At 47.5% G+C, this 26,628-nt stretch overlaps 1 protein-coding gene across 1 annotated transcript in view; it reads left to right on the top strand.

Annotated features, from left to right (window-relative positions):
* Positions 1-25,556, top strand: part of PPRC1 (PPARG related coactivator 1) — a 30,107-nt gene extending 4,551 nt beyond the window's left edge. Inside the window, exons 2-14 of the mRNA XM_069754050.1 lie at positions 2,115-2,264; positions 2,605-2,754; positions 2,953-3,033; positions 3,195-5,877; positions 6,517-6,570; positions 7,068-7,125; positions 7,676-7,743; positions 10,410-11,214; positions 22,456-22,635; positions 22,765-22,822; positions 23,254-23,375; positions 24,249-24,400; positions 25,120-25,556. Coding sequence (XP_069610151.1) covers positions 2,115-2,264; positions 2,605-2,754; positions 2,953-3,033; positions 3,195-5,877; positions 6,517-6,570; positions 7,068-7,125; positions 7,676-7,743; positions 10,410-11,214; positions 22,456-22,635; positions 22,765-22,822; positions 23,254-23,375; positions 24,249-24,400; positions 25,120-25,223 — 4,665 coding nt within the window. The 3' untranslated portion in view covers positions 25,224-25,556. The remainder of the gene's footprint in view (positions 1-2,114; positions 2,265-2,604; positions 2,755-2,952; positions 3,034-3,194; positions 5,878-6,516; positions 6,571-7,067; positions 7,126-7,675; positions 7,744-10,409; positions 11,215-22,455; positions 22,636-22,764; positions 22,823-23,253; positions 23,376-24,248; positions 24,401-25,119) is intronic.
* Positions 25,557-26,628: the final 1,072 nt, after the last annotated feature.

The following is a 26,628-nucleotide window of genomic DNA, read 5'->3' as shown; positions in this document are numbered from 1 at the left end:
GTTCTTATGTTATTTGTCAGGTTGGTTTTTTCGCTGCTTACGTAGAGATGTTCCACTTTTGGGCTTAAGTCTTTCGAGTGTCACGTCGGATCCCGCGCCGAGTGTCTCTCTCATTTCAGGTCCGGCAGCACTCCTGGTCCTGTTCTTGACAAAAATACATAGGTTTCGGTTTCTGTACATGGCCAAAGCAGTGAGTTGAGGGGGCTGGCTCCCTGCTCTCTTACAGTAGCCAGACTAGCTACTTTCTCAGGAATGGATGATGAATTGTCAAAGAAAAGGGCTGGGTGGGCTTGTGAAGTTACCCAGACAGTTTTTATTTCATGGCAGTGCTCATGTGCAATAGCTAAACCAGCCCCCTTCCCCATTTTGGATGACGTATTGCTGTAAAGGGGGCTGGCTCAGCTATTGATATGATCAATCCAGTCCCCATCACAGTTGTGCTCATGTAGACTAGCTAAACCATCCTTTTTTTCACTGTCATGGATGATGCATTCACAGAGAAGGGGGCTGGCTTGGCTATTGAGTCCATGGGGGAGATTAACCAATAGAGTTACAAAGGAAAAGTGCAGCAGATTGCTACTCCTGTATCTCTCGCCGGCTTCCCGTCAGACCTGTATTTCTTGTCTTGGTTTTTAAGGACGCCCTGAGTCAGGCTTTGGTTAGAATCACTCCTCGGGCTATATCTTGAGCGTCCATGTCGCCCGACGTTCCCACTAAATTGTTGCCTTCACTTTCTTTTCTATTTCTATTGTAGAGATTGCTTAAAAATGACATAACTTGTCTAAAAACAATACAAACAATATCCTCGACACTGAACTGTTGACCGAAAATAATCATTGTCCGTCGTTTCAGGCTATATTTAGAGAGCAACCATCGTTTTAGGTTTTTTACGTCCGTAGTCAACGTGAAAATAAGAAACTTTGTAACTTTTCTTATCTGAGAAATCTGCTTCTTTCTCCTCCTGGACTGGTCATTCCCACTACTGAGATGACGGTGCTCAGAACATTCTATAGGAAACTTGTAGCGGAATGTCTGTGTTCCGCTAGCTCCTCCCATCTCCCCTCCATGGGAGTTTATAAGCACCAACAGCTTAGAGCAGAGCTCCTCCTGTGGCCGTTAACCGTTAAATCCCTGAGCGCTCATCGGTGCCCCCGGGACGCTATTGTGGGTGCCGATGGGTTGCAATCATTGCCAGGGTCTGCACTCCTAGTTAAGGTTATGCAAGCCCTGCACAACCCCTTTAATTCAGGTTGATTACTAGATTCTAATGTTTTGTCCATTTCAGATCACAAATGGGCAACATGGTAACTGGTCATGTACCTGCAGATCACACCACAGTTTGCCTGATAACACGGCGAGAGAATATATTATTTGATTGTTTAGTTCACTCTCTGTGTTTGGCTCTAGCAGCTTTTGTATGCATTTCTTCAGAGACTGTGAATACTAAGGAGTACTAACTATTCAGTGTTTATCTCCTCATACTATTGTATGGACTGAACACATCACAAAGGGGATTAACAAAGCTACATAACCTCTAATCCATGTATTTCACTTGTAAATACTACAGTTGCAACATAGTCGGCCAAATGTTGCAAATTAACTACTAATACAATAGATCCAGCTGTATTACTGATAGGATAGGACACTGCACTGGATTATTCACTATATTGTTATATACCATTATTCCCATCAACCATTGTAGGGATTCATATGCTCGGTGCTAATGTAAAATATAATGCTGTCTTTAATTACACAAGCTAAAATATATCCCATTAGTAAATCGGAGTTAATTTTGGGCTTCAGATTATTCTGTCTTTATCCCAATAATTATTTTTGGTCAGGTATATAAATTTATATTTTAATGTTTTTTTTTTTTTCAAATTGTTATATTTTCTTCCATTTGCATATCTATTCTTCTCTCCCTCCTTTCCTATATAATCAGTGACATGCGTATACTCACAGTGCAAGGATATACTACAATGTTAGAGCGTTCTATGACCCCACGACATGTGTATTGGCCAAAGTCGCCATATAGCCCCCCGCCTGAAAGCGGCTTGCAGTTATTAGAGCCTTCTTGTTCCTGGCGGTGTTTCACATGTCCTTTTGTTTTGCAGTGTCACGACCTGGACGAAGACGAGACCTGTGATGTCCTCTCTGACCTCACACTATCATCCCTGGACGCAGGAGGGATCCTGGGAACGTTCCAAGGCTACATCGACAACTCGATCATTTCCATCATTGACGATCCTGCTGCACAGACCGAGGTACGAGGCGCAGGGGCTCTCACCTCCCCGCATTGTCTATCCCAGGGCTGTGGAGTCGGTAAACCTCTAACACCGACTCCACCAAAATGGACTCCGACTCCACAGCCCTGGTCTATCCGCCCTAATACTGATGCCTTTGTGGCAGGACCTAGCTTCCCCTAGACTTGTGGTCATACCTCCGGTAAAAGCATGACCACAGCACCCACCTGCAATACTAACTACATTCAACCTTTTGAACAGATATGGCGCCACAATCATGGTTTTGCTCTTTTTTTTTTTTTTTTCATCCCATTTAATTTTATTTTTCTCCTCCCCCCCCCCCCCCCCCCCTCTCCAACAGAAAGGTCTTTACAACGATGAAAACGAATTGTCACTTTTGACGGCTCTAACAGAAATCCTGGACAATGCAGATGACGAAAATATGTCGCCGTTTGACTCCATTCCGGATGCAGAGCTGCTGGTGTCACCGAAGGATCGAGACGGCGGTGTTGTAAGTCCAGATGTAGACAGATTTGGGTTTTGAGCAAGTATAGCCGGTGTCCTGCAGCAGCTTATTTCTTTTTTTCCAGCACTGATATGCATGCTCAGATGAATTGACCGTGCATGTGTATGGGGGGGGGGGGGTGTCTGCAGGAAATGCTGTTACCTGTTTTTAGAAGCTCGCATCTGTTTTCTTCTTTTGTGGCAGAAGTTGTTTGCTTTGTCGCGCACACCCCCTGATCACGACATGTTCACCCTGGATGGCCAGCGAAGAGCTACTCCCAGCAAAGTGAGTAAAATTACCATTTCTTTAAGAGGTTGTGCAGCCCCTTTGATTCATCTGCCTTTCCATGCATAACGTTAAGGCGGAGGAGAAGGGGGCTGCACAACCCCCTGCAGAGGCTCCGTTTCCGGGACAAGTGTCTTCATGATATTCATGCTTCATTACAGATTTCTGGGCCAAACTGGGAACTGTTTCCAGATACAATCTGCTCCACACCAAAGAGACGCACCCGACTTAAAAGCTTGATAGCATGCTTACCGCGAAGGGCCGAAGCGGAGGAAATCCACCAACGAAGTGACGGAGAGGATGAAGAACTGCTGTGTGTTACTAATAAAAGCCCCAATTTACTAACACATGACGATAATGACAGAGATACCGACCAGATCCTAATGCAGGGAACGCCGTGTATCATAAATACAGAAACAATTGCCCTCACCGAATTGGTTAAGTACATGCATCCTTACTGCCTACCTGCCATGACCATGTGCCTAGAGTCAGAAGATGACGAAAACCTACAGGATGCAGTGTTTCTTGAGATTGTGTCCGAACAAGGGGAATGTATAAAAGTCCCGGTAGTGGTGGAGCCGCCGGCAGACTTATGTCCGGAATCTTTAGATGGAATGACGGGAATGGATGTTGAGATGGAAAATCTACCTAATCACCTGTCCTCGTCGGAGAAGGACGTCCCAGAGTTAGAAATGAGTGATGGAAAAGTGAGTGATTCCATAAAAGAAGCGGATGGGGTCCATCAAGAACTGACGGAGGCTACAGTTGTGTCTAAATTAGGAGATTCACCCCCTCAACCTCCAGCGACTGACGTAATGGTTAATAAGTCTCCGGATGATGACGACTCCCGTAACTCGGAGGAAGTGGTTTCAGACGGTAAAAATAATAGTGCACCCGTTATCGCTGCACCCATAGTTGCTCATGAAGAGCTGCCGCAGAAGGTGAGGAGAACTGGCAGAGCTAAGAAACCTTCTAAATCAAAGTCAAAAAGTAAAACGAAGATTGTCGCTGAAGACAAACCTCCAGAAGCACCAGAACCGGTAACGGTGCAAAGCATCGCCCAACCATCGACGAGCCGTCCAACCAACCCCTCTCTGCAGGAATCTGACTTTTTGGTTAAGACATTAGACCAGATTAAAAAGGAGTCCCAGATGGAGCTCCGCTCCTCCAAGACCGGCCGTGCTAAGGTGAGAACCCGTGCAAGCATGGACGCTTACAACGCCGAGAAAAAAGTCGCAGTCGGAAAAGTAAAGGCTGTTTCTAAAGAAAGCGAACAAGCAAAGAGTGCAATAAATGTTGGCAAAGATTTAGAGCAAACCCCCAAAATTGAGAATCCTGGTTCTGCTGAGACTTCAGAGCCTGTCACCACGGTTGAAATTTTACAGTCTGATACGGATAATGTCAAAGACGTTTTGGTCTCTTCTGATATCTGCATTGGAGAAGAATCTGGAGCCTCGAAGGTTGAAGACGCTCAAGATGGTGATTCCTTGCAGATGAAGGAAGCAAAGCCCAAGTCGCTGAGTTTAAGTGAATATAGAAAACGACTTCAGCACCGTCAACCGAATCCTGCCCGAGAAAATGAAAACCTGTCGTGTAGCAAATGGCCAACTGTCCCCGAGCCCCCGACAGAGTTGGCAGAACTACCTTGCTTAATTGTACCTGGACAATCAAAGAAACAATCAGTAGAAGAGAAACCATGTCCTCCAAAAAAAGTTAGCAATTCTGGACAGGAATGTCCAATAAGTTTAGCCTCTGTTCCTGCACCTATGACGAGTCAAGAAGTCCACCACTTAAATGAGGTGCCACGTCCAGCTGGTACATATGTTGCTCCACCGGCAATAACTCCCCAGCCTAACTTGCCACCTCCATTTTATCCTCCCGTGTGGCCAACAGTCCCTCCGCATCCTTCTTTTTACCCTGGCATGCCACCCTTGGCTGCAGTTCCTTATTATCCAAATACTATGCCTGTACAACCACCACCTCTCATGAGTTGGCCTCCGTTTCCACCTCCACCTATTGCGGTGCCACCAGTGCATCCTACTGGTTGGGTACCAGGGCCACCAACACCATATTGGCCTAATGCACAAATGGTACAAGCGATACCTGAAAGTCAGTCCTTTATCTCTTCTGAAAAGTCTGTTCCCTTTGGTGCACCCAGTCTCCATGTGCTACCAGTTCCAGAAGGAAGGAAGGAACGTGCAGTCCCAGCTGTAGATGGCAGACCCCAGACTTACCAGATACCAGTGATGAAGGCGGAAAACCTTGTAGGGCCAAAAGAGACCAAAAATGGTGCAAAACCTGAATGCCCAAAGTCTGATGCGTCCTCGGTTTCCATGAAAGCTGCTAAGAAATCCCAAAATGTGCTCGTCCCAGAACCCAAGAAGGAAAATATTCTGATTCCCGATATGAAATCTACCAACCAAATGGTCTTTAAAATAATGGAAATTTTGAAGAAAGCCCAAAAATTAGGCTTCCAAATAAAGCCCAATGCCAACATTGCCAATGCGCAACCAGGAATTCAGGTGCCACCGTCTGTATCGGAGTTGAAACCAGAGCAGCCAAAGCAGACGGTTCCTGCAAATGTTAGGATGCAGGTCGTAAACATACTACCCACACAAGAAAAAACGGTTTCCCTACGAGATGTTTCTTCAAAGGTCGTGAAGACAAAAATTGAGAAGATTCCAGCCACAGAAAGGGGTGGTGCCCAAGATAAGGTGGCATCAGTAGCTGCAGAGCCTGGCGTTCTCCCTCGTGCTGGACCCGTCTGTACGTCTGAGGAAAGCTTCCAAACTACAGTCCAATCTGACCCGAAGGAGCCAGAGAAAAGCTTTACTTGTGAATCGGGTAAGAAGTTGGGGTGCACCGTCACTTTTAAGGGTTTTGCGTTGATCAGTAGGCAATAAAATCCTGAAATGTAGTGGTTTATAGAAATGCGCCAATCGATTCCCAGGACCCGGGTCAAGCGACCTTGTCTATCAGAATCCTCTGCGCCATCATTGTGATACATGGCATCATGCCAAGCTTACTAATCAGAGAAGAGGCGCCAAGGATGTCGGCAGGGTGACAGTCTGTGGCCGCTGGACTAAAGTCCTATCAATGTGACCTGTGCCTTGTTAATTGATTGGCTCATCTCTATTTTATAACCCCTCCCCCGAGGAGCGCATCTGAGTAGTGGTCTTGAGTTGTGCCTTATGCAGTTTTATGCTCATTTTGCCAAGTTCTAGCTCTGTATGCTACAGGATGATAAAAGCTCTCTGCATCTATAACTGATACTTTAAGGGGATTTCTGGGAACAGAATATTCTTAGAATAAGTCACCAGTATCCATCAGGGTCTGACTTGGCTCTAGGATAAAGGGGAGGATAAAAACAAAACAAAATTATTGCACAAAAAAAATTATGAAAGGTCGTGTGGGAAGAAAATGGTAAAGTGTTACCTAAGGCTGCTACGAATGGATGGGAATTGACTTTCTTATTTCTTCCAGGCATTGAAGCGACGGATCTCACCAGCTTGCTGGAGCAGTTTGAGAAGTCTGAAGGTAAGCAGGGGTCCATGTTTTTTACTTTTCACTTATTGACGGTTCCCTGCCGCTGACACACAGGAGCTGTGCCGTCCCTTTGTCTCGGGGAGAATGTGCTTGGTCTGGAGCAGCTCCTTTTATTGGGGTTGGCTTGCTCTGCGGTAAACACTTAATGGGATCAGGTTGTAAAACGGAGACATGTCCAAACAATGACAGCCTAGCCCTAGTCTGCGGCGCACAAGTGGATACCATCCCATTTGAGTATTTGAGATTACTAAGAAAAAAAAAAGAATGTATTTGTGTTGAATCTTCTGATTTTAATAAAACATTTGCAGAATCCTTGTTTTTCCTGCTGCAGGGTCAGTCCCTAGAATAGGTCCTGGCAGCGATGATGAGCGGCGCACTGCCAGTTCCGGGCTGTAGTCTTTTATATCTTCCGTTCTTGTTGTGTTTGTGACCTGTCGATCTCACCCTCGTCCTGATTACAGAAGTTTAACACATTTGGTTCTTTGCAGCTAAAGAGGAGGAGCGGCTCCCTCGGAGTCCTGATAGATTGGCTGTAGGAAACTCGGGGTAAGTAGAGGAGTTACCCTACAGCTGCGGCCGAGCGTGCAGACGTTTCTGCATAATATCCCCCCAAAAAATATTTTTATTTGGCAGCAATCAGAGCCAATTTTCAGCGGCAATTCTGGTGCCGCTCACTTTTTCATTGCTCACAACATTGCCGGGACGTGTGCACGGTCAGCAGGTATCTGCAGAAGTTACTCTCCGTGTGGACGTGAGCCGTGCCGTAATAACCCTTTACGCTCTGCGTAGCAGTAACAGGATAGTCTGTCTGGCTGTGCACTCTATCTGTGAGCTTCGTGTTGGCTCAGTGCAGAGAGGTACGGTTCACTACCCATAAGAGCAAAGGATCAGACATATCGCCCAACAGCCCGATCCTTCCTTCACCCCGGCATCTTGCTAAAGCTTGGCGCCCCATGTACTTTAGATGGAGGTCTGAGAACTCTGCTACATTCATTTCCGACATTCTTAAGCCTCACGTTCTGGTTTGAAGGTCCTTGTTGGGAGTATTTTGGGTAGTGGTGATTGTCATTGTGATGCGTTTTTGTTTCTTTGGCAGGAGCGGGAAAACATTGGAGAAGAAAGTTCATGAGAAACAGTTGGCACCGGAGTTGTTGAACACAGCTGGTGAGTAGCTGCTATCGCACGTATAGACCTTGCACCTCCGGTAAATACACGAATGATGCTGATCAGCTCTGGTGAAGGCTCTCGTAATGTCACACTCCTGATTGTGCAGCTGCTCTTCACTCAGTCATTCTATTAAATCCTATAATTGTGTCTGCCTGCAGCTATCAGTCGCTGTATCTCACTCCATATTTATCTGTACAGCCGCCACTAGGGGGAGCTCACTGCATACGGATTTATACAGCCACCACTAAAGGGAGCTCACTGTATAGAGATGTATACAGCCACCATTAGGGGGAGCTCACTGCATACACATTTATACAGCCACCATTAGGGGGAGCTCACTGCATACAGATGTATACAGCCACCATTAGGGGGAGCTCACTGCATACAGATGTATACAGCCGCCATTAGGGGGAGCTCACTGCATACACATTTATACAGCCACCATTAGGGGGAGCTCACTGCATACAGATGTATACAGCCGCCACTAGGGGGAGCTCACTGCATACAGATTTATACAGCCACCACTAAAGGGAGCTCACTGTATAGAGATGTATACAGCCACCATTAGGGGGAGCTCACTGCATACAGATTTATACAGCCGCCACTAGGGGGAGCTCACTGCATACAGATGTATACAGCCACCATTAGGGGGAGCTCACTGCATACACATTTATACAGCCACCATTAGGGGGAGCTCACTGCATACAGATTTATACAGCCGCCAGTAGGGGGAAGCTCACTACATACAGATGTATGCAGCCAACATTAGGGGGAGCTCACTGCATACAGATTTATACAGCCGCCAGTAGGGGGAGCTCACTGCATACAGATTTATACAGCCGCCAGTAGGGGGGAGCTCACTACATACAGATGTATGCAGCCAACATTAGGGGGAGCTCACTGCATACAGATGTATACAGCTGGCACTAGGGGGAGCTTACTGCATACAGATTTATACAGCCACCACTAAAGGGAGCTCACTGGATACAGATTTATACAGCCGCCAGTAGGGGGAGCTCACTGCATACAGATTTATGCAGCCACCATTAGGGGGAGCTCACTGCATACAGATTTATACAGCCGCCAGTAGGGGGAGCTCACTGCATACAGATTTATGCAGCCACCATTAGGGGGAGCTCACTGCATACAGATTTATACAGCTGGCACTAGGGGGAGCTTACTGCATACAGATTTATACAGCCACCACTAAAGGGAGCTCACTGCATACAGATTTATACAGCCGCCAGTAGGGGGAGCTCACTGCATACAGATTTATGCAGCCACCATTAGGGGGAGCTCACTGCATACAGATTTATACAGCTGCCATTAGGGGAAGCTCACTGCATACAGATTTATACAGCCGCCAGTAGGGGGAGCTCACTGCATACAGATTTATACAGCCGCCAGTAGGGGGAGCTCACTGCATACAGATTTATACAGCCGCCAGTAGGGGGAGCTCACTGCATACAGATTTATGCAGCCACCATTAGGGGGAGCTCACTGCATACAGATTTATACAGCTGCCATTAGGGGGAGCTCACTGCATACAGATTTATACAGCCGCCAGTAGGGGGAGCTCACTGCATACAGATTTATACAGCCGCCAGTAGGGGGAGCTCACTGCATACTGATGTATACAGCCACCACTATGGGGAACTCGCTAGGTACAAGTTGAAAGGGAACCTGTCACCAGGTTTTGGCCAATATGAGATAGAGCTTCCACCTTTCAGGCCTGATATACAGCATTCTATAATGCTGTATATAAACCCCACCTGACCTGAAAGAGAAGACCTACTCTATACACGTCTGCAGGGCGGTCCGGTCCGAGGGATGTCGCTCTTGGTCCTGCGCCTCCCATCTTCTTTGCTTGGTGTGGATGATGCCTCCCTACATACATCAGCCACACCGTGTACCCCTGTATCGTGCTCCTGGGCAGGTGTGCTTGTCTGCGCTGACCAGGGCAGAGTAAAGTACTGTAGTGTGACTGCGCCGGGGCTCTTTGATCTTTCCCGGCGCCTGCTCACTGCAATACTTTACTCCAGAGGTCCCCAACTCCAGTCCTCAAGGCCCACCAACATGTCATGTTTTCAGGATTTCCTTAGTCTTGCCCAGGTAATAATTGCATCACCTGTGCAATGCAAAGGAAATCCTGAAAACATGACCTGTTGGTGGGCCTTGAGGACTGGAGTTGGGGACCTCTGCTTTACTCTACCCTCAATAGTGCAGAGAAAACCGCCTGCACAGGAGCGCGATGCCAGGCAGATTGGATAACGTAGAGACGCGTCCTCTCAAGAATAGCGACACCCCTCGAACTGGACCACCCCGCAGGTGAGTATAATAAAAACACTTTCAGGTCAGGTTGAGGGCAGATATACAGCATTATAGAATGTTGTTTATCCGCCCTAAAAGGTGGAGGTCTTTCCACTTAATGGCCAAACCTGGTGACAGGTTCCCCTTAAGCAGATCTCCCGCGGCCCCCTGTACTGCCATGATTATCATGCTGCTGAAGATCTGCGTTATGGGAGTTTCGATGATACGCTGATGTATATCTAAGCTGTGAAATGTTTGACTGTCTTCAGTAAATTTTGCATTCTTATAGGTCTCCTCTAGGAGGTGTAACAGGTTGTTAAATAAAAAAAAAAAAACTTTTTTTTTTCTTAAAGGTCTTACCCCTCCTGCAACTCCACCGCATCAGCTCTGGAAGTCCGTGGTTACTGGGCCCAGTATTGGCAAGTCCAGGACTTTGCATGGCCAGGAAAAGACTTGTTCACCTCTGAAAACGGCAAAACTCATCGAGCCAAAGCCATTGCCACAAAGCCGCTTAAAAAGCCGCAGTGTTGTCTCTTCACCCGCTGTCGCCGTGCCTCCTGTCCACGTGGCCTCTGGTGACCACGATTACTGCATCTTGCCGAGCCCGGAGGCAGAGAACAAGGCCACCACTGCTCCGCCACCTGCCCCCTGCGAAGAAGGCTCTCGCTGGAACGTCAAGCACCATCCAAATATCACCATAAAACCCATAGTGCAATTCGCCAAACGGCAGCAGCACAAAGCTTGCCCAAAGCCGCCTGCTATACCAAGTGCACCTTCAGCCGTCACCCACCAAAGCACCACCTGTGGCCCCAGCAAATCAATTGCACCTTGTGGTAGCATACAAAAAGCTAGCACAGACCCCCTGGACCACAGGACTAATGTTGTGGCCGAATCGGCAGTTGCCAGTGCACCAGCTTCAGTATTAATGTCTCCGGACTCCTCGCCTTGTCGTAGTGAAAACGGAGAGAGTAGAACTGATGTGAAAAGAGGAGACGCCTCGGCACGGAGGGCTCTGCGCTGCTATAGGAAATACAAGGGTTCCCCCAGTCCCCAAAAATCCTGGAGAGATCGGTCTAGCGGCAGTCGCTCAGGCTCAAGATCCTCATCCTCGTCCTCAAGGTCTCGGTCAGGGTCACCTGCATCAAAGCGGAGAAGAACGTAAGTTTCTTTTCTAGGGGCTTTTACTTTTTTGACTTGCATGTATTGGCTGGAAAGCATTTTCATCCAAGGATTTCATTAGGAATTTTCAAACTTGGGTTTCTACATCCTTTATTTATCACTGTACATAGCAGACGGCAGGGACTGCCTAACTGTTATCTCGCTTTATCACAGTTATCTTTATAGCTCTTTTGTGACCACATCAAAGTTCAACTTGTAACCGGTCATACAGTGGGGCAAAAAAGTATTTAGTCAGTCAGCAATAGTGCAAGTTCCACTACTTAAAAAGATGAGAGGCGTCTGTAATTTACATCATAGGTAGACCTCAACTATGGGAGACAAACTGAGATAAAAAAAATCCAGAAAATCACATTGTCTGTTTTTTTATCATTTTTTTTTGCATATTATGGTGGAAAAGAAGTATTTGGTCAGAAACAAACAATCAAGATTTCTGGCTCTCACAGACCTGTAACTTCTTCTTTAAGAGTCTCCTCTTTCCTCCACTCATTACCTGTAGTAATGGCACCTGTTTAAACTTGTTATCAGTATAAAAAGACACCTGTGCACACCCTCAAACAGTCTGACTCCAAACTCCACTATGGTGAAGACCAAAGAGCTGTCAAAGGACACCAGAAACAAAATTGTAGCCCTGCACCAGGCTGGGAAGACTGAATCTGCAATAGCCAACCAGCTTAGAAAATGGAAGACATACAAGACCACTGATAATCTCCCTCGATCTGGGGCTCCATGCAAAATCCCACCCCGTGGGGTCAGAATGATCACAAGAACGGTGAGCAAAAATCCCAGAACCACGCGGGGGGACCTAGTGAATGAACTGCAGAGAGCTGGGACCAATGTAACAAGGCCTACCATAAGTAACACACTACGCCACCATGGACTCAGATCCTGCAGTGCCAGATGTGTCCCACTGCTTAAGCCAGTACATGTCCGGGCCCGTCTGAAGTTTGCTAGAGAGCATTTGGATGATCCAGAGGAGTTTTGGGAGAATGTCCTATGGTCTGATGAAACCAAACTGGAACTGTTTGGTAGAAACACAACTTGTCGTGTTTGGAGGAAAAAGAATACTGAGTTGCATCCATCAAACACCATACCTACTGTAAAGCATGGTGGTGGAAACATCATGCTTTGGGGCTGTTTCTCTGCAAAGGGGCCAGGACGACTGATCCGGGTACATGAAAGAATGAATGGGGCCATGTATCGTGAGATTTTGAGTGCAAACCTCCTTCCATCAGCAAGGGCATTGAAGATGAAACGTGGCTGGGTCTTTCAACATGACAATGATCCAAAGCACACCGCCAGGGCAACGAAGGAGTGGCTTCTTAAGAAGCATTTCAAGGTCCTGGAGTGGCCTAGCCAGTCTCCAGATCTCAACCCTATAGAAAATCTTTGGAGGGAGTTGAAAGTCCGTGTTGCCAAGCGAAAAGCCAAAAACATCACTGCTCTAGAGGAGATCTGCATGGAGGAATGGGCCAATATACCAACAACAGTGTGTGGAAACCTTGTGAAGACTTACAGAAAACGTTTGACCTCTGTCATTGCCAACAAAGGATATATTACAAAGTATTGAGATGAAATTTTGTTTCTGACCAAATACTTATTTTCCACCATAATATGCAAATAAAATGTTAAAAAAACAGACAATGTGATTTTCTGGATTTTTTTTTCTCAGTTTGTCTCCCATAGTTGAGGTCTACCTATGATGTAAATTACAGACGCCTCTCATCTTTTTAAGTGGTGGAACTTGCACTATTGCTGACTGACTAAATACTTTTTTGCCCCACTGTAAATGAGCTTAAGGATAGTTCAGGAGAAGAGAGATAGGACTCGCAGATGTTGGTACCAAACAATGGAGTCGCAAGTACCGCCTCTTCTGTGACGCAGTCTGCGGCTCTTCTTTTGATTAGTTGGCCTGTTGTAACATCATGTGCGTCATTCCAGGCTGGCTAATCAAAAGAAGAGTCTCTGATGTCAGGTAAAGTGGTAGATCTCATTGCTCCCGTCCAATGGCCACAGATTGCTGCCGATGGATCCGGACGTGTGAGTCAATTCTCAACAACTTGTCATAGACCATCAGAAGATCATCCCACACTTGTTGGGTGGGCAGGGGGTGCGTAGGGGATGGGCGGGGGGGTGCGTAGGGGATGGGCAGCGGGGGTGCGTAGGGGGATGGGCAGGGGTGTGTAGGGACATACAAGTCAAAGTAGTACACAATTTTTAATGAAACCCTATTGCAAAATTGTTTTAGCCAAAAAATACATATTCCTCATATCGTTGTAATTAAGAGGTTGTCTACTTTGATCCCGCCATTTGCCGCCTGTGGTTATAGGTTTGGTTCCAGCATCTTGTACCGCACTGATGACTGCCGCCTACAGGTCCAAGGTGAAATCTTCATGCATTTAGGTCGGCATCAAATAGCAATTTTCAAGATCTTTGCTCTTGTCTATCTGTGCCTTCATGGCTTTACTTCCAGGAGACCTCGTCCTGGCCGCGTGGAGCACGTCTCACTCGAAACAAAAGCTCTCTAGCGGTAAAACAATACAGGTCTCCGTTCACTGACTGCAAGCAGAGATCTGGAAAAGGCATGAATGAGCTTTATCTGCAGAATGTGGGGAAACCCTTCTAATGTGCTGCTGAGATACAAGTCGGTTGTTTTGACACCGTATCTGGCTGATGATCACATTAAAGCCGCGTGTGCAGCAGAGGTGTCAAAACACAACGTGGCGCCCGGATAAGTGCTGACTGCGCTGGCTAATTGTTCACTCACTTTGCCAGTCTGTAGAGACCAGAGATCAGGGTCTTACTGGGAGACTGGTTCGGCTGTGAAACAAAGCGCTGGGCTTCTGGTTATTAGAGAGTGCACAGTGACAAACACACCGCATTTTTTAAAATCTGGATGCAACTTTTATCTTTCTCCTACGCCTCATTGGGGGACACAGGACCATGGGTGTTATGCTGCTGCCACTAGGAGGACACTAAGTAATACAGAAAGAATAGCTCCTCCCCTGCAGTATACACCCTCCTGCTGGCTCTCAGCTCCTCCCCTGCAGTATACACCCTCCTGCTGGCTCTCGGCTCCTCCCCTGCAGTATACACCCTCCTGCTGGCTCTCAGCTCCTCCCCTGCAGTATACACCCTCCTGCTGGCTCTCAGCTCCTCCACTGCAGTGTACACCCTCCTGCTGGCTCTCGGCTCCTCCCCTGCAGTATACACCTCCTGCTGGCTCTCGGCTCCTCCCCTGCAGTATACACCCTCCTGCTGGCTCTCGGCTCCTCCCCTGCAGTATACACCTCCTGCTGGCTCTCGGCTCCTCCCCTGCAGTATACACCCTCCTGCTGGCTCTCGGCTCCTCCCCTGCAGTATACACCTCCTGCTGGCTCTCGGCTCCTCCCCTGCAGTATACACCCTCCTGCTGGCTCTCGGCTCCTCCCCTTGCAGTATACACCCTCCTGCTGGCTCTCGGTGAACCAGTTTTTATTTTAGCTTTTTACTTTTTATTCTATTTTTCCTTAACTGAGCGAATGGGGGTGACGGTTCTTTTCTAGGTTCCGATCTCGCCCGAACCATCAACAGGCAAGAACGTGGAGCGTTCCTCCTGTATCCTTTCCTGCAACGTTGGATGCCAACCCTGAGCTCATATTACGGGTGACGGTTCCTTCGCGTTCCGATCTCCCCCCTCCATAGCAGGCGACCACATGGAGTAGCCCTCCATCTACCTCTCCTGGAGCCAGGTGCATAGCCGGACATGATATATATGGCGTCTGTGCAGCCCCCCACTGCATCACCACTGATATAGCGGATTATGCAAGGTGGCAGAAGCTCTCCACCCCCTCCCTGACTATAGCGACGGTGGATTGAGCACCGGCCCACCGCATCTACCGTGAGTACACCTGCGGGGCCGAGGCGCAAGGGGGGGTCCTGGTCCCCGGGGTATGGGAGGCCGGCTCCTTAAGCCTGTGTCCGTGGTGCGGTAACCCCACAAAGGAGTGCAGCTAATGATGGCGCTAATAGCGGTCGCGGCGCTGCAGGCCGCAGAAGAAGGGAAATTTTTTTTTTCCCTCAATACAGGCTGGCGTTTTGGCCACGCCCACCGGCAGGTGGCTCCATCCACTTTTCCTGGCGCTTCTCGTTCCCTGTGATGAGCTCCCACTTCCTGGTCTCGGCGGCCATCTTGGGACACCCACAGCCCTGATGCTGCAGCACTGCTCCAGCATTTCCGATCACAGCCCTCAGGACTAGCGTTTTTCTCTGCCTACACTGCAGACCTGCCCTGGGGACTCAAGACACAGGACCTGGGTAAGCTGCAGACACATAGCTTAACCCTTCCCCTGCTAGTAAGCGCTTTCCTCCAGGCTTTACTATGTCTCAACCAAAGTGTCTCAAAAAAATCTGGGAAAACCCACACTGTATTTTTCGCTGCATGTACCACTTGTAAGGTATCTCTACCCCGGGGTCACAATACTGCATTATGCACAGCTTGTGAACTGGTGACGGCTCAGGAACCACCTGCTGCTAATACTGAACCCAGTGAGCCTGGGCCCCCTGAGTGGGTGACCTCCCTTTCCCGGTCTATGGCATCCCTGGCAAAAGCGTTAGACTCGTTCCAAGACCCTTCCTCTAACCAGGGCACTAATACGGATGACGCTTCCAATGGTCAGAACCCCTCGTACTCCATGGGCCGTACCTTGCCAAGGAGCTCTCGCTCTTCCAGGAAAAGGACTCGTGCCATATCCCCAGACCATCACCCGGTATCGGGTTCTGAGAGCTCCATTTCTCGCTCCCCTTCCATTGGGGCCAGTAGAGAACTTGTTTGAGGACGATTCTGACATGTCCCTAGATCAGGAATATCATCACGATCAGGAGACTCTCGACTCTCTAATTGAGTCAGTGAATAAGGCTTTGAGACTTGAGGAGGAACCTTTATCTAAAACGGATCATGCCGTGTCCTTTAAGAGGACCAAGCGAGCTCACAGAGTGTTCGCCACTCATCCCGAGTTTAAGCAAATTGTTGAATCTCACAAAATCCGTCCAGATAAACGATTCACAGGGCAGAAGCCCATGGAGTCCAAATATCCCTTTGCTCTGGATCTAAGAAAAGATTGGTCACAATCTCCCCCAGTAGATCCTCCGGTATCGCGCCTGGCTACGAAATCTGTTTTATCCTCCTCGGAGGGCGCCTCTATTAAAAACCCAACCGATCGTCAGATCGACAATATGGCGCGTTCAGCCTTTGAAGCCTCAGCGGCAGCACTCTTTCCATCTTTTGCCGCTACGTGGATGGCTAAGGCTATGACCCACTGGGCTGACGTCTTGTCTTCAGCAGTACTGGATACCAATCTTCCCCCCGAGATAGCAGACCTCGCTACTCCGATAGCCAGAGCTGGAGATTTTGTAGTGACCGCGTCCCTGGATGCCACCGACTGTGCTTCTCAAAAGCAGCAAATGCCATTACCATCCGGAGGTCCATATGGCTCAGGGACTGGCGTGCGGATTCCACTTCCAAAAAGTCATTGACTCCTCTCCCATATCAGAGAGGTCGCCTTTTTGGCGAAAAGCTCGTCCAGTTAATTTCTGACGCCACTGGAGGGAAGAGTAAATTTCTTCCACAACAGAGACCCTCTGGCCCTTTCGGAACCCGCAACCGCAGGCTCGGTCCCGATTTATTTATTTATTTATTTTTTCATATCAACTCAAACTGGCCCTCTACTTCCACATCTCCCGATTCCGGCAGGGCACAACGTGGAGACAGAGGTTCACAGGCCTCGTTTAAGCCTTCCCCTTCATGGAGAAGAAGGCCAAGGCAGCCGGGATCCAGAGGCGCCAGAACGGGCAGACCTTCCACACAATGACTCCCTGCGGTATCCGGGGGACACCCTCAAAGTAGACGGCCGCCTGCTTTCCTTCAGTGCTGCGTGGCTCTCGGTCGTTCACGACGAGTGGGTCCGCGATCTAGCATCCTCCGGATACAAGATAGATCTCTTATCTCGTCCTCCAAACCGTTTTTTCCTGTCTTCTCCCAGGGCAAAAGCATCAGAGTTCTTCAAAGCTATAAGCTCTCTGAGAAAAGACGGAGTTATTATTCCGGTCCCTCAAAGCGAAAGGTTTCAAGGTTTCTATTCAAACCTTTTCATTGTTCCAAAGAAGGACGGTACAGTACGGCCCATACTGGACCTAAAACTACTGAACAAGTTCGTCAGGGTACGACGGTTCCAGATGGAATCGCTTCGTTCTGTCATCGCCTTCATGGAAAAAGGCGAGTTCCTGGCGTCTATAGACATCCAGAACGCGTACCTCCATATTCCTATTTTACCTTCTCACCAAAGGTTTCTTCGCTTCGCAGTTCAGGAAGATTACTTCCAATTCGTTGCTCTGCCCTTCGGCCTCGCCACCGCTCCCAGGGTATTCACCAAGGTCATGGCGGCTGCCGTGGCCATACTCCACACCCGAGGAATGGTGGCGCTCTCGTATTTAGACGATATCCTCATCAAAGGCCCCTCTTTCCGCTCCTGCAAGAAAGCCGTGGCCATCACAATAGATACCCTTTCTCGCTTGGTTGGAAGATAAACTTAAAAAAATCTTCCCCAGTACCGGCCCAGCGAATTTCCTTTCTAGGTATGATACTTGGCTCGTCCCGGGGGTTGGTTCTTCTTCCCCCGGAAAAGATCTCACTCTTAGGCTGCCGTCACTCTAGCAGTATTTGGTCAGTAGTTTACATCAGTATTTGTAAGCCAAAACCAGGAATGGAACAAATGGAGGAAAAGTATAACAGAAACATATGCACCACTTCTGCATTTATCACCCACTCCTGGTTTTGGCTACAAATACTGATGTAAAATACTGACCAAATACTGATAGTGTGACGGCAGCCTTACAGCGAGAAGCTCAGAAGCTCTCTCAGCCTCGCTCTCACTCTGAGCTTCAGTATGAGAGTCCTCGGCAGGATGGTAGCAGCTATGGAGGCGGTTCCATTTGCCCAACTGTCTCCGTCCTCTACAGCATGCCCTCTTTGCTGTTTGGGACAGGAACCCGTTCTCCCTAGACCGTCGGTTCCTCCTTCCCCAGCGAGTCAGACAGTCTCTCAGGTGGTGGACATTGAAATCCTCCCTGAATCAAGGGAAGTCTTTTCTTCCACTACACTGGCTGGTTGTGATGACAGATGCCAGTCTTCTAGGCTGGGGAGCGGTGTTCCTTCATCACACTGCTCAGTGCCACTGGTCCCCCCAGGAATCACGCCTTCCAATCAACATCTTGGAAATCCGGGCGATCAAGCTGGCACTTCTCCAGTTCTATCCCTTCCTAGCAGGTCGCCTAATCAGGATTCAGTCCGACAACGACACTGCAGTGGCATGCATCAACCGCCAAGGGGAACCCTCAGCAGGGCGGCCATGACAGAGGTAGGCCACATCCTCCGATGGGCCGAGGGAAACCGCTCAATGGTCTCTACGGTTCACATCCCGGGAGTGGACAATTGGGAGGCAGACTTCCTCAGTCGGCAATGCCTCGACTCCGGGGAGTTGTCTCTCCATCCGGAGATCTTCCACCAGATCTGCTGTCGTTGGGGAACCCCGGACGTGGATCTGATGGCCTCACGGCTGAATTCCAAGGTTCCCGACTTCATGGCTCGGTCCCACGATCCGGCAGCCATCGGGACAGACGCTCTTGTACTCTCGTGGCAATGTTTTCGGCTTCCGTATATATTTCCCCCGCTTCCTCTCCTGCTGAGAGTCATCAAGAAAATCAGAGCGGAGAGGGTACCGGTAATCCTGATTGCGCCAGATTGGCCGTGCCGGGCGTGGTACGTGGAACTAGTTCAACTAGTTGCCGACGTTCCCTGGCGATTACCGAATCGTGCAGATCTGCTATCTCAAGGCCCCTTTTACCACCAGAACTCAGAGGCCCTGTGTTTGACGGCATGACCGTTGAGTCCTGGGTCCTAACCCAGGCAGATTTCTCTCCAGAAGTCATAGCTACCATGATCAGCGCTAGAAAGCCTACGTCTATGCGTATCTATCATCGCACTTGGAAGGCTTTCTTTTCATGGCATAGCGACTGAGGACGTTCTCCTACATTTTTCCATCCCTTCCATTCTCGAGTTCTTACAAACGGGCTTTGACTTGGGTCTCGCCCTTAGTTCTCTCAAGGGGCAGATCTCAGCCCTGTCCTCTTCCAACGCAGGATTGCCAACAGATTACAGGTCAAGACGGGGGGGTAGTATTTAAAAAAAAATACACACACACACACACACACACACACACACACACACACACACACACACACACACACACACACACACACATATATACACACACACACATATATACACACACACACACCATCAAATGTTACCTTACAGATTGTGCAAAGCTCTCCCAACCAGCAATCTAATGGTTTCCAATGATAAAATAAAAAAAAAAGGAAAATTAAAATAGGTGCACTTTAATATAAATATATATATATTTTTTTTTAACTTTTGGCAGGCTTCAATAGTTTTCATGGGAGACTAGAAGCTGCCTTAACCCAATTGGCTCTGCTACATTGAGGCGATGATCAGATCAACTGTATCTAGCAGATTTGCTGACTTGGTATGAGTGCTGACCACTAGGTGGCACTCATAGCAATGCAGCAGTGACAATCATAGAGATCTCCAGGAGACCTCAGGTTGTCATGCCAACCCATTGGTGACCCGTGGGTCACAAATAAGCGGATTTCCGGCCCGATGGCTGGAAGCGTGCATTAAATGACGCTGTCAGTTTGTCAGTGGCATTTAACGGGTTAATAGCCACGGGTGGATCGCGGTTCTACTTGTGGCTGTATTGGGCACATGTCAGCTGTTCAAAACGGCTGACATGTGCCACGAAAGATGTGAACTCACTGCTGGAGCCACATCAAAAGGAGGGAGTCCGACATCGGCGTAAATGTACACCTGACGTTGGAAAGGAGTTAATAATTTTCCACATGTGGTGACTTATTTTTTTTTGTTACTTTTGGTCTCTATAAAATTTTATTTTGTTTTTTTCTTGGGGATTTACTTCTTTATTCCTAAAATGTGAAAATTGTTCTGTCAAGTATTATCATTTTCGGTTAAGTGTTGTTTTTAAATTTGGTTTATTTTTTCTCCCCTTTGTATTTTATCATTTGTCTTCATCTTTTCTGCATATTTTTACGTTCTTATGTTTGGGTCTTTTTTTCTTCACATTGATATGTATATTTAATAACTTCCCCAGTTTCAGAAAAAAAACACTCTCCCACTGCAGATTGTTTTTTTTTCCCCCCTCCCAAGGTCCATTTCTTAGTCTCCACCGCTGCTCCTTGTGTCTGTTATTGTCTGTAGTGCTGATGTCACGTCAACATCGCTGCAGCCAATCCATCAGCTTGGGCAAAGCTCCTGAGCTCAGTGATTGCCTGCAGACAGCAACAAACATCGGGAAGCAGCAGCGGGAGACTCGGCCCTTGGCCAGGGGAGGGAGAATAAAGCTGCAGCCAAAGGGATTCAAAGTGTTCGTCTACCACTCGGGACCACCGCTTATCAATTCGTGTATTTCCCCCTTTTAAAATATCACCTGTGCTCTCCTGCGGTGACTGCACTCTCTCCCAGTGATTGTCATGCGAACCCTGAACCCCTGCAAACCGATTTCCTATAGTTTTGTCTACTTCTCCCTAACAGTCTACGTCTCCATGGTAACAGACTACAGAGGAACTGTTTGTAGTCTGATTTGGCAGTCATCATCTCTCCTATATGTCCAGCAGCACTTCTAAATAATCTACAAAACGTACATTACAATAGGAGACAAATGGAAATAAATGTGACTGCAGGATCAGACTACAGCGTCTTATTTGTAGTCTATTACCCAGGTGCATACATAAAAATCAAAAGGCCCCATAGCAGAAGTTCTAACTGCCATGAAAAAATAACTAATAAGAAAATAACAACAAATTAAATAATTGGCTGGTTGACACAAAAAAACTTCCTCCTGCTGAAGTCCTAAATTCCTCTTTCATTGCCCACATAAAGTATGATGCCAAAAAAAGGGCCCCCCAAACACAATGATACCCCCATGGTGAACCCCACATGCACAGTATAATGAACCTACTGTACCCCACCACAACTCCCAAGGCAAAGTATGGTGACCCCAACACAGCCCTCCATGCAGTATAATGGGTTTACATACAATATATTGGTCCTAAACCTCTCCACACTGTTTAATGGCCACACTGGCCCTCCAAACAGTATAATAGAACCCTTACAGCCCATCGCACAGTATATAGTATAATGGGCTCCATATGATTCTTGGTACGCTATAATGTGTCCCCTATGTCCTCTGTACACTATAATGCGTCCCGCATGGTCCTCGGTACACTATGTGTCCCGCATAATCGTCAGTACGCTATAATGCGTCCCCCATTGTCCTCTGTACGCTATAATGGCTCCCGCATGGTCCTCGGTACGCTATAATTCGTCCCCCATGGTCCTCTGTACGCTATAATATGTCAGCCCCCATGATCCTCGGTACGCTATAATGCATCCCGCATGGTCCGTGGTACGCTATAATGCGTCGGCCCCCCATGGTCCTTGGTACAGTATAATGCGTCGGCCCCCCAATGGTCCTCGGTACAGTATAATGCGTCCCCCTATGGTCCTCCAGACAGTATAATGTGCCCCCATGGTCCTCCATACTGTATTACAGCCACCAATCACTGATTTTGAAATAAATACAATACTCGCCCCTCCTCGTTCCACCCGATGCTCCGGTCTCCTGTGCAGCCTCACATCTCAGTACAGTGGACGCGCTGTAATGACGTCATCACGCCCACTGCTCTGACACATCAGACGCCGAGGATGATTGAGATGCAACCATCATAACATAACAGACTCCTCTTTTTCCGAGTAGCCTATTACCAATAAATGAAGTGGTGGTGGCATGCATGCGGGACCACCACTGCATTCTGACGGGGGCATTTGGTGGCCTCGTTTCTATGGTAACTGAAAGTCACAGTGGTCGAACCTTCATCAATTCACTGTGTACAGAGGTGTTAACAGTCATTGTAATCCGGCCTCTGATTATAAGGAAACTGCTGAAACTTTCTATCGTTTCATAAAGAGTTAAGAGTCTAAACTCTCCCCAGTGGAATATAGTGGCAGGATGTATGCGCCTGGTTATACAGTCATGGCCGCTCTCCTCGGTGTTGCACGCAGCTTTATGTTCTGTTTCTTCTTTTTCAAAGCTCCAGGTACAGATCCAGAAGCAGGCGCAGGTCTCGCTCCTCCTCCAGATCTAGTTATGGCACTAGCGGCTCCTCGAGATCTTCGTCATGTTCATCCCGGTCATGCACTCCTTCTTCCAGTCGATCTCGGTCACGATCCAGATCACCCTACGGGCGCAGATGTAGGGGCCGAAGTCGGAGGTAAATGTATGTGCTGCATATGGCAGCGGCACAGTTTGGTTGTACATGTGGGCTGTAGTGTTTTTTTGTTTTGTTTTTTTCCTATTTTTTCCTATTTCTGCCATTTTTAATGTGACGTCTGTTTGACAGGTGCGAATCCAGAGAAAGTTATAACAGGAGGAAGATATTTCACAAGGAGCGAGCCATAGTAAGTACTTCCAGCCAGCGCCTTCGTCATCGACCCCGTGAGACTGTTGTACATTGAGATTTAAAATTTTTTCTGCAGATGCGTCGCTCTTGCGCGCCCTCTCGCGTCGCTCTTGCGCCCCCTCTCGCGTCGCTCTTGCGCCCCCTCTCGCGTCGCTCTTGCGCCCCCTCTCGCGTCGCTCTTGCGCCCCCTCTCGCGTCGCTCTTGCGCCCCCTCTCGCGTCGCTCTTGCGCCCCCTCTCGCGTCGCTCTTGCGCCCCCTCTCGCGTCGCTCTTGCGCCCCCTCTCGCGTCGCTCTTGCGCCCCCTCTCGCGTCGCTCTTGCGCCCCCTCTCGCGTCGCTCTTGCGCCCCCCTCTCGCGTCGCGGCTGTTTATGATGATCATGGTTGTGTGCATTATCTGCTGTTACTATGACTGCATCTGACTTTTCAGGAGGAGCGGAGGGTCGTGTACATTGGCAAAATCAACAGTCTCATGACAAGATCGGAGCTGAGTCGCCGCTTCTCTGTTTTCGGGGAGATAGAGGAGTGCACCATCCACTTCAGAGAGGAGGGGTAAGTGATGAGTATGAAGCAGGTGTGGAAGCCGGAAAGTGTAAGACCCTTTCACCTTTTAATAATGGGCAGTACAGCTTTTCACATGGCTCTGCGGCTCCATGTCGTGGTTCCTTGCCAATTCCTGGAATTCTGCCGTATGACACAAATATGCCAGTGTGTGGACCAGATTCATTCGCTCTGCTGGGATTTGTGCACATGACGTCATTTAGGTCATTTAGGTCATTAGGCGATCCGCACTGTTTTTACTATAGGAAGACTCATCAGGAAAATGCCGGCGGTGTATAATATAGTGGCGGCTTCCAAAAAAAAAAAGTGACCGATCATGTGCTCTGCAAGTGACATTGCTGTTCACTCTCATTGCTGTTATTTTAAGCACTTTTTTAGTTGGGTTCCAGGGGGAATCCACTGAAAAAGATGCCTTGTAAATAGACCCTTACACAGCCAGAAGCTGCTTCCAACAGCAGCGATGGGAGGAAAGCTTTTTAATCTGACTTGCTACATGGCGAAGCAGTGACGATGGCGGAATATCTGCAGGAGCTCAGCCGCCATAATGGACCAGCTCATGTGGCTTTATGATGGCTGACCTCCTGCCAATCTTCCGCCATCTTCCCCGTTTCCAGTCTACAAGCTCCCAGCCATTTTCCTGTGCTAATTACTGAGGGTCTCGGCAGCTTGAGTTAATGAAGGATTTGTCCACCCTGTTAACCATGTAAGGCCCAACATCCGGCCTCCACCGAAGGTGCACTCTAGGAGACAACCCAAGAAATTGCGCACTTCTCCAGAAGCCACACAACGCTGTGTGTGACACATTGCTCCACCTGCGCTCTGGTTACCTCTCTATTAATCTGCATTCTTCTTTTTCTCCCCCAGTGATAACTATGGCTTTGTGACGTACCGCTGCACCAGGGAAGCCTTTGCTGCTATAGAAAATGGCCATAAATTGCGCCTTCCAGACGAGTTGCCTTTCGATCTCTGCTTTGGAGGCAGAAGACAATTTTGTAAAAGTAATTATGCTGATCTTGGTAAGTACCTTCTTACTGGTGGTGTGACGGACACAAACCCCGAGCAATGTCTGCATTCCAGCCTTGCAATGCAGTGTGATCAGAAAACAACCTCTATTTGAGTTTTTTTGCTCCTCGCTTCCTCAGCTCATCTGTGCTGGGGCACAACAAGACTTGTGCACATTCGTATTCGCATGTGTATTGGGCATGGTAGTCCTGTTTCCAAAATTGATCACTGGATAGGTAATAATTCCCAAACTGGGGACTTGTGGATGATGATGTCAGGAGGAATTGCAATTCTTCTGGTGATCCAAAAATTATCACCTATCCAGTGAGTAGATAATTTTTGGACTGGAGTACCCTTAAGCCTCAGTTCAGGCCGTGCAGCTGCTAAAGGGCTCGTAAGCTGGGGAAGAGGGTGTCACATGGCACCTCCTGTGCCCATCGTCCACCCTCTTCTGACACTTGCTGTCTATGTACGGAAGAAGTTTAGAGCCTTTTCCATCCTTGGTGGGTGCTGGATAATCAACACAGCAGACACTCGCCGGTATCGGCGCTCGCTCTGGTCGTAGCAGCTTAACCGGGATTCTGTGACGATCGGCGACCTCGGCGTTTTAAGCGATTCAAACCGTTCTCCATTTGGTTGCCCATGATACGATATCAGAAACCCGATGGGTCGTTATTGAGCCAGGAAGTCAAATGTCAATTACCATAATTTTTTTTCTTTTTTTTCTTTGCAGATTCGAACCGTGACGACTTTGATCCGACTCCGGCTAGAAGCAAATATGAATCTTTAGATTTCGATACCTTATTAAAACAAGCCCAAAAGAATCACCGGAGGTAACGCCACGCCCGGACGTCAGTACAGAAGAATCATGTATAACGAAGTTACCTCAAACACTGGAGAGAAGGCCATTCACTAAATACGAGCACGAGACTCCCAACATCCCAGAGAGGAGGGGGAGACAAGTGCTGGATTATTTTTTCATTTTTAATTAAATTAAAAAAAAATAATCAAAAAAAAAAAAGTTTAAAGACAATTTTTTATTTTATTTTAGAATTGATACTTGTTTTTTTTTTTTTTGGTTTTCTAACCTATTTAACTGGCGCTTAGTGTGCACTGCCCAGATCTGATGAGGAATCACTATGCAGATCGCTAATAAACATATAACGTACAGTGGAGTCCTTGTGTCGTCATTTAGGTGCGGGGAGGACGGCGTGATTTTTGGGAATATAGCAGCAGCAGGCGATTCAGGTTCATTTTTGTGGAGGGCTGAAACAATATGTTCAACATAACTCTTCTTAATATGAAAGGCTTAATAGTGCCTTTAGACTTCTGTAAAAAAAAAAAAAAAAAAATGGAAAAAAAAAAGCTGCTGTATTTTTAAGGGCAAAACCAAATCTTTTCTGCAGTGTTTATAAGGCATTAAAGACGCAAATTCAGATCTGCACCATAAACACATTGAAAAAGGGGGAATACAATTAAAAGAAATCCAGCAAACGCGCAATAATCAGAATAGATTGTTATTGCGTTGTGTGGTGCAGACACATGCAGGAAAAAAATTATCCAACATTTTACGCAACGTGTGAACACAGACTCTGGTTTCCCTTTTCAATAGAGGGGAAAAAAATATCAATTGTGTAATTTACAGATTCCCGTAAATAATCTGAGCGCTGTTGTGCGGGTCGTTATGATTACAGGGACATCAAATAAGTCCGTGTTATTTGATTTGTGATTTTAATTATTTAAAAAGAAAAAGCTCATTAAAAATGATTGGCTCGGAGAAAAGGATTTTACGGTGAGTACACAAAAATCTCCTTTTTAAGTGGTTCTAAATATTTTTTAGTAATTTAAAAAAAAAAAAACTTTTATTCAATCTAGAATACAAGTACATGCAGTTTATTTCTATCAGTATAATCTGCCTATAGAGTCAGAGCCTGCAATACAGATCAAGTACACAGTTTTCCCCTTTACCCCACCAGAGCCTGTGGCTCGGTTGCTTTAGTTCCTGCCTGTAATGTTAAAAGTTGTGAGTTCAATTACAGGGGAGACGTCACCCCCCCAAAAAATTGCTTTTTATTATTTAACTAAGGGAAAAAAGAAATCAGAGTTTTTTTTTTTTCTTCACCTCAGGGACCATAGATATACACTTATATACCATGTATCTCTATGGGACACATAATCTGCTTCTGGATTCTCTACCTGCAATACAGCTCGAGATTACTAAATTCTCCTTTCTACATTATTG

The sequence above is a fragment of the Ranitomeya imitator genome, chromosome 2 (genome assembly GCF_032444005.1).
Source record: "Ranitomeya imitator isolate aRanImi1 chromosome 2, aRanImi1.pri, whole genome shotgun sequence".
Classification (NCBI taxonomy): domain Eukaryota; kingdom Metazoa; phylum Chordata; class Amphibia; order Anura; family Dendrobatidae; genus Ranitomeya; species Ranitomeya imitator.
This window is presented reverse-complemented; position numbering and strand designations above follow the sequence as displayed.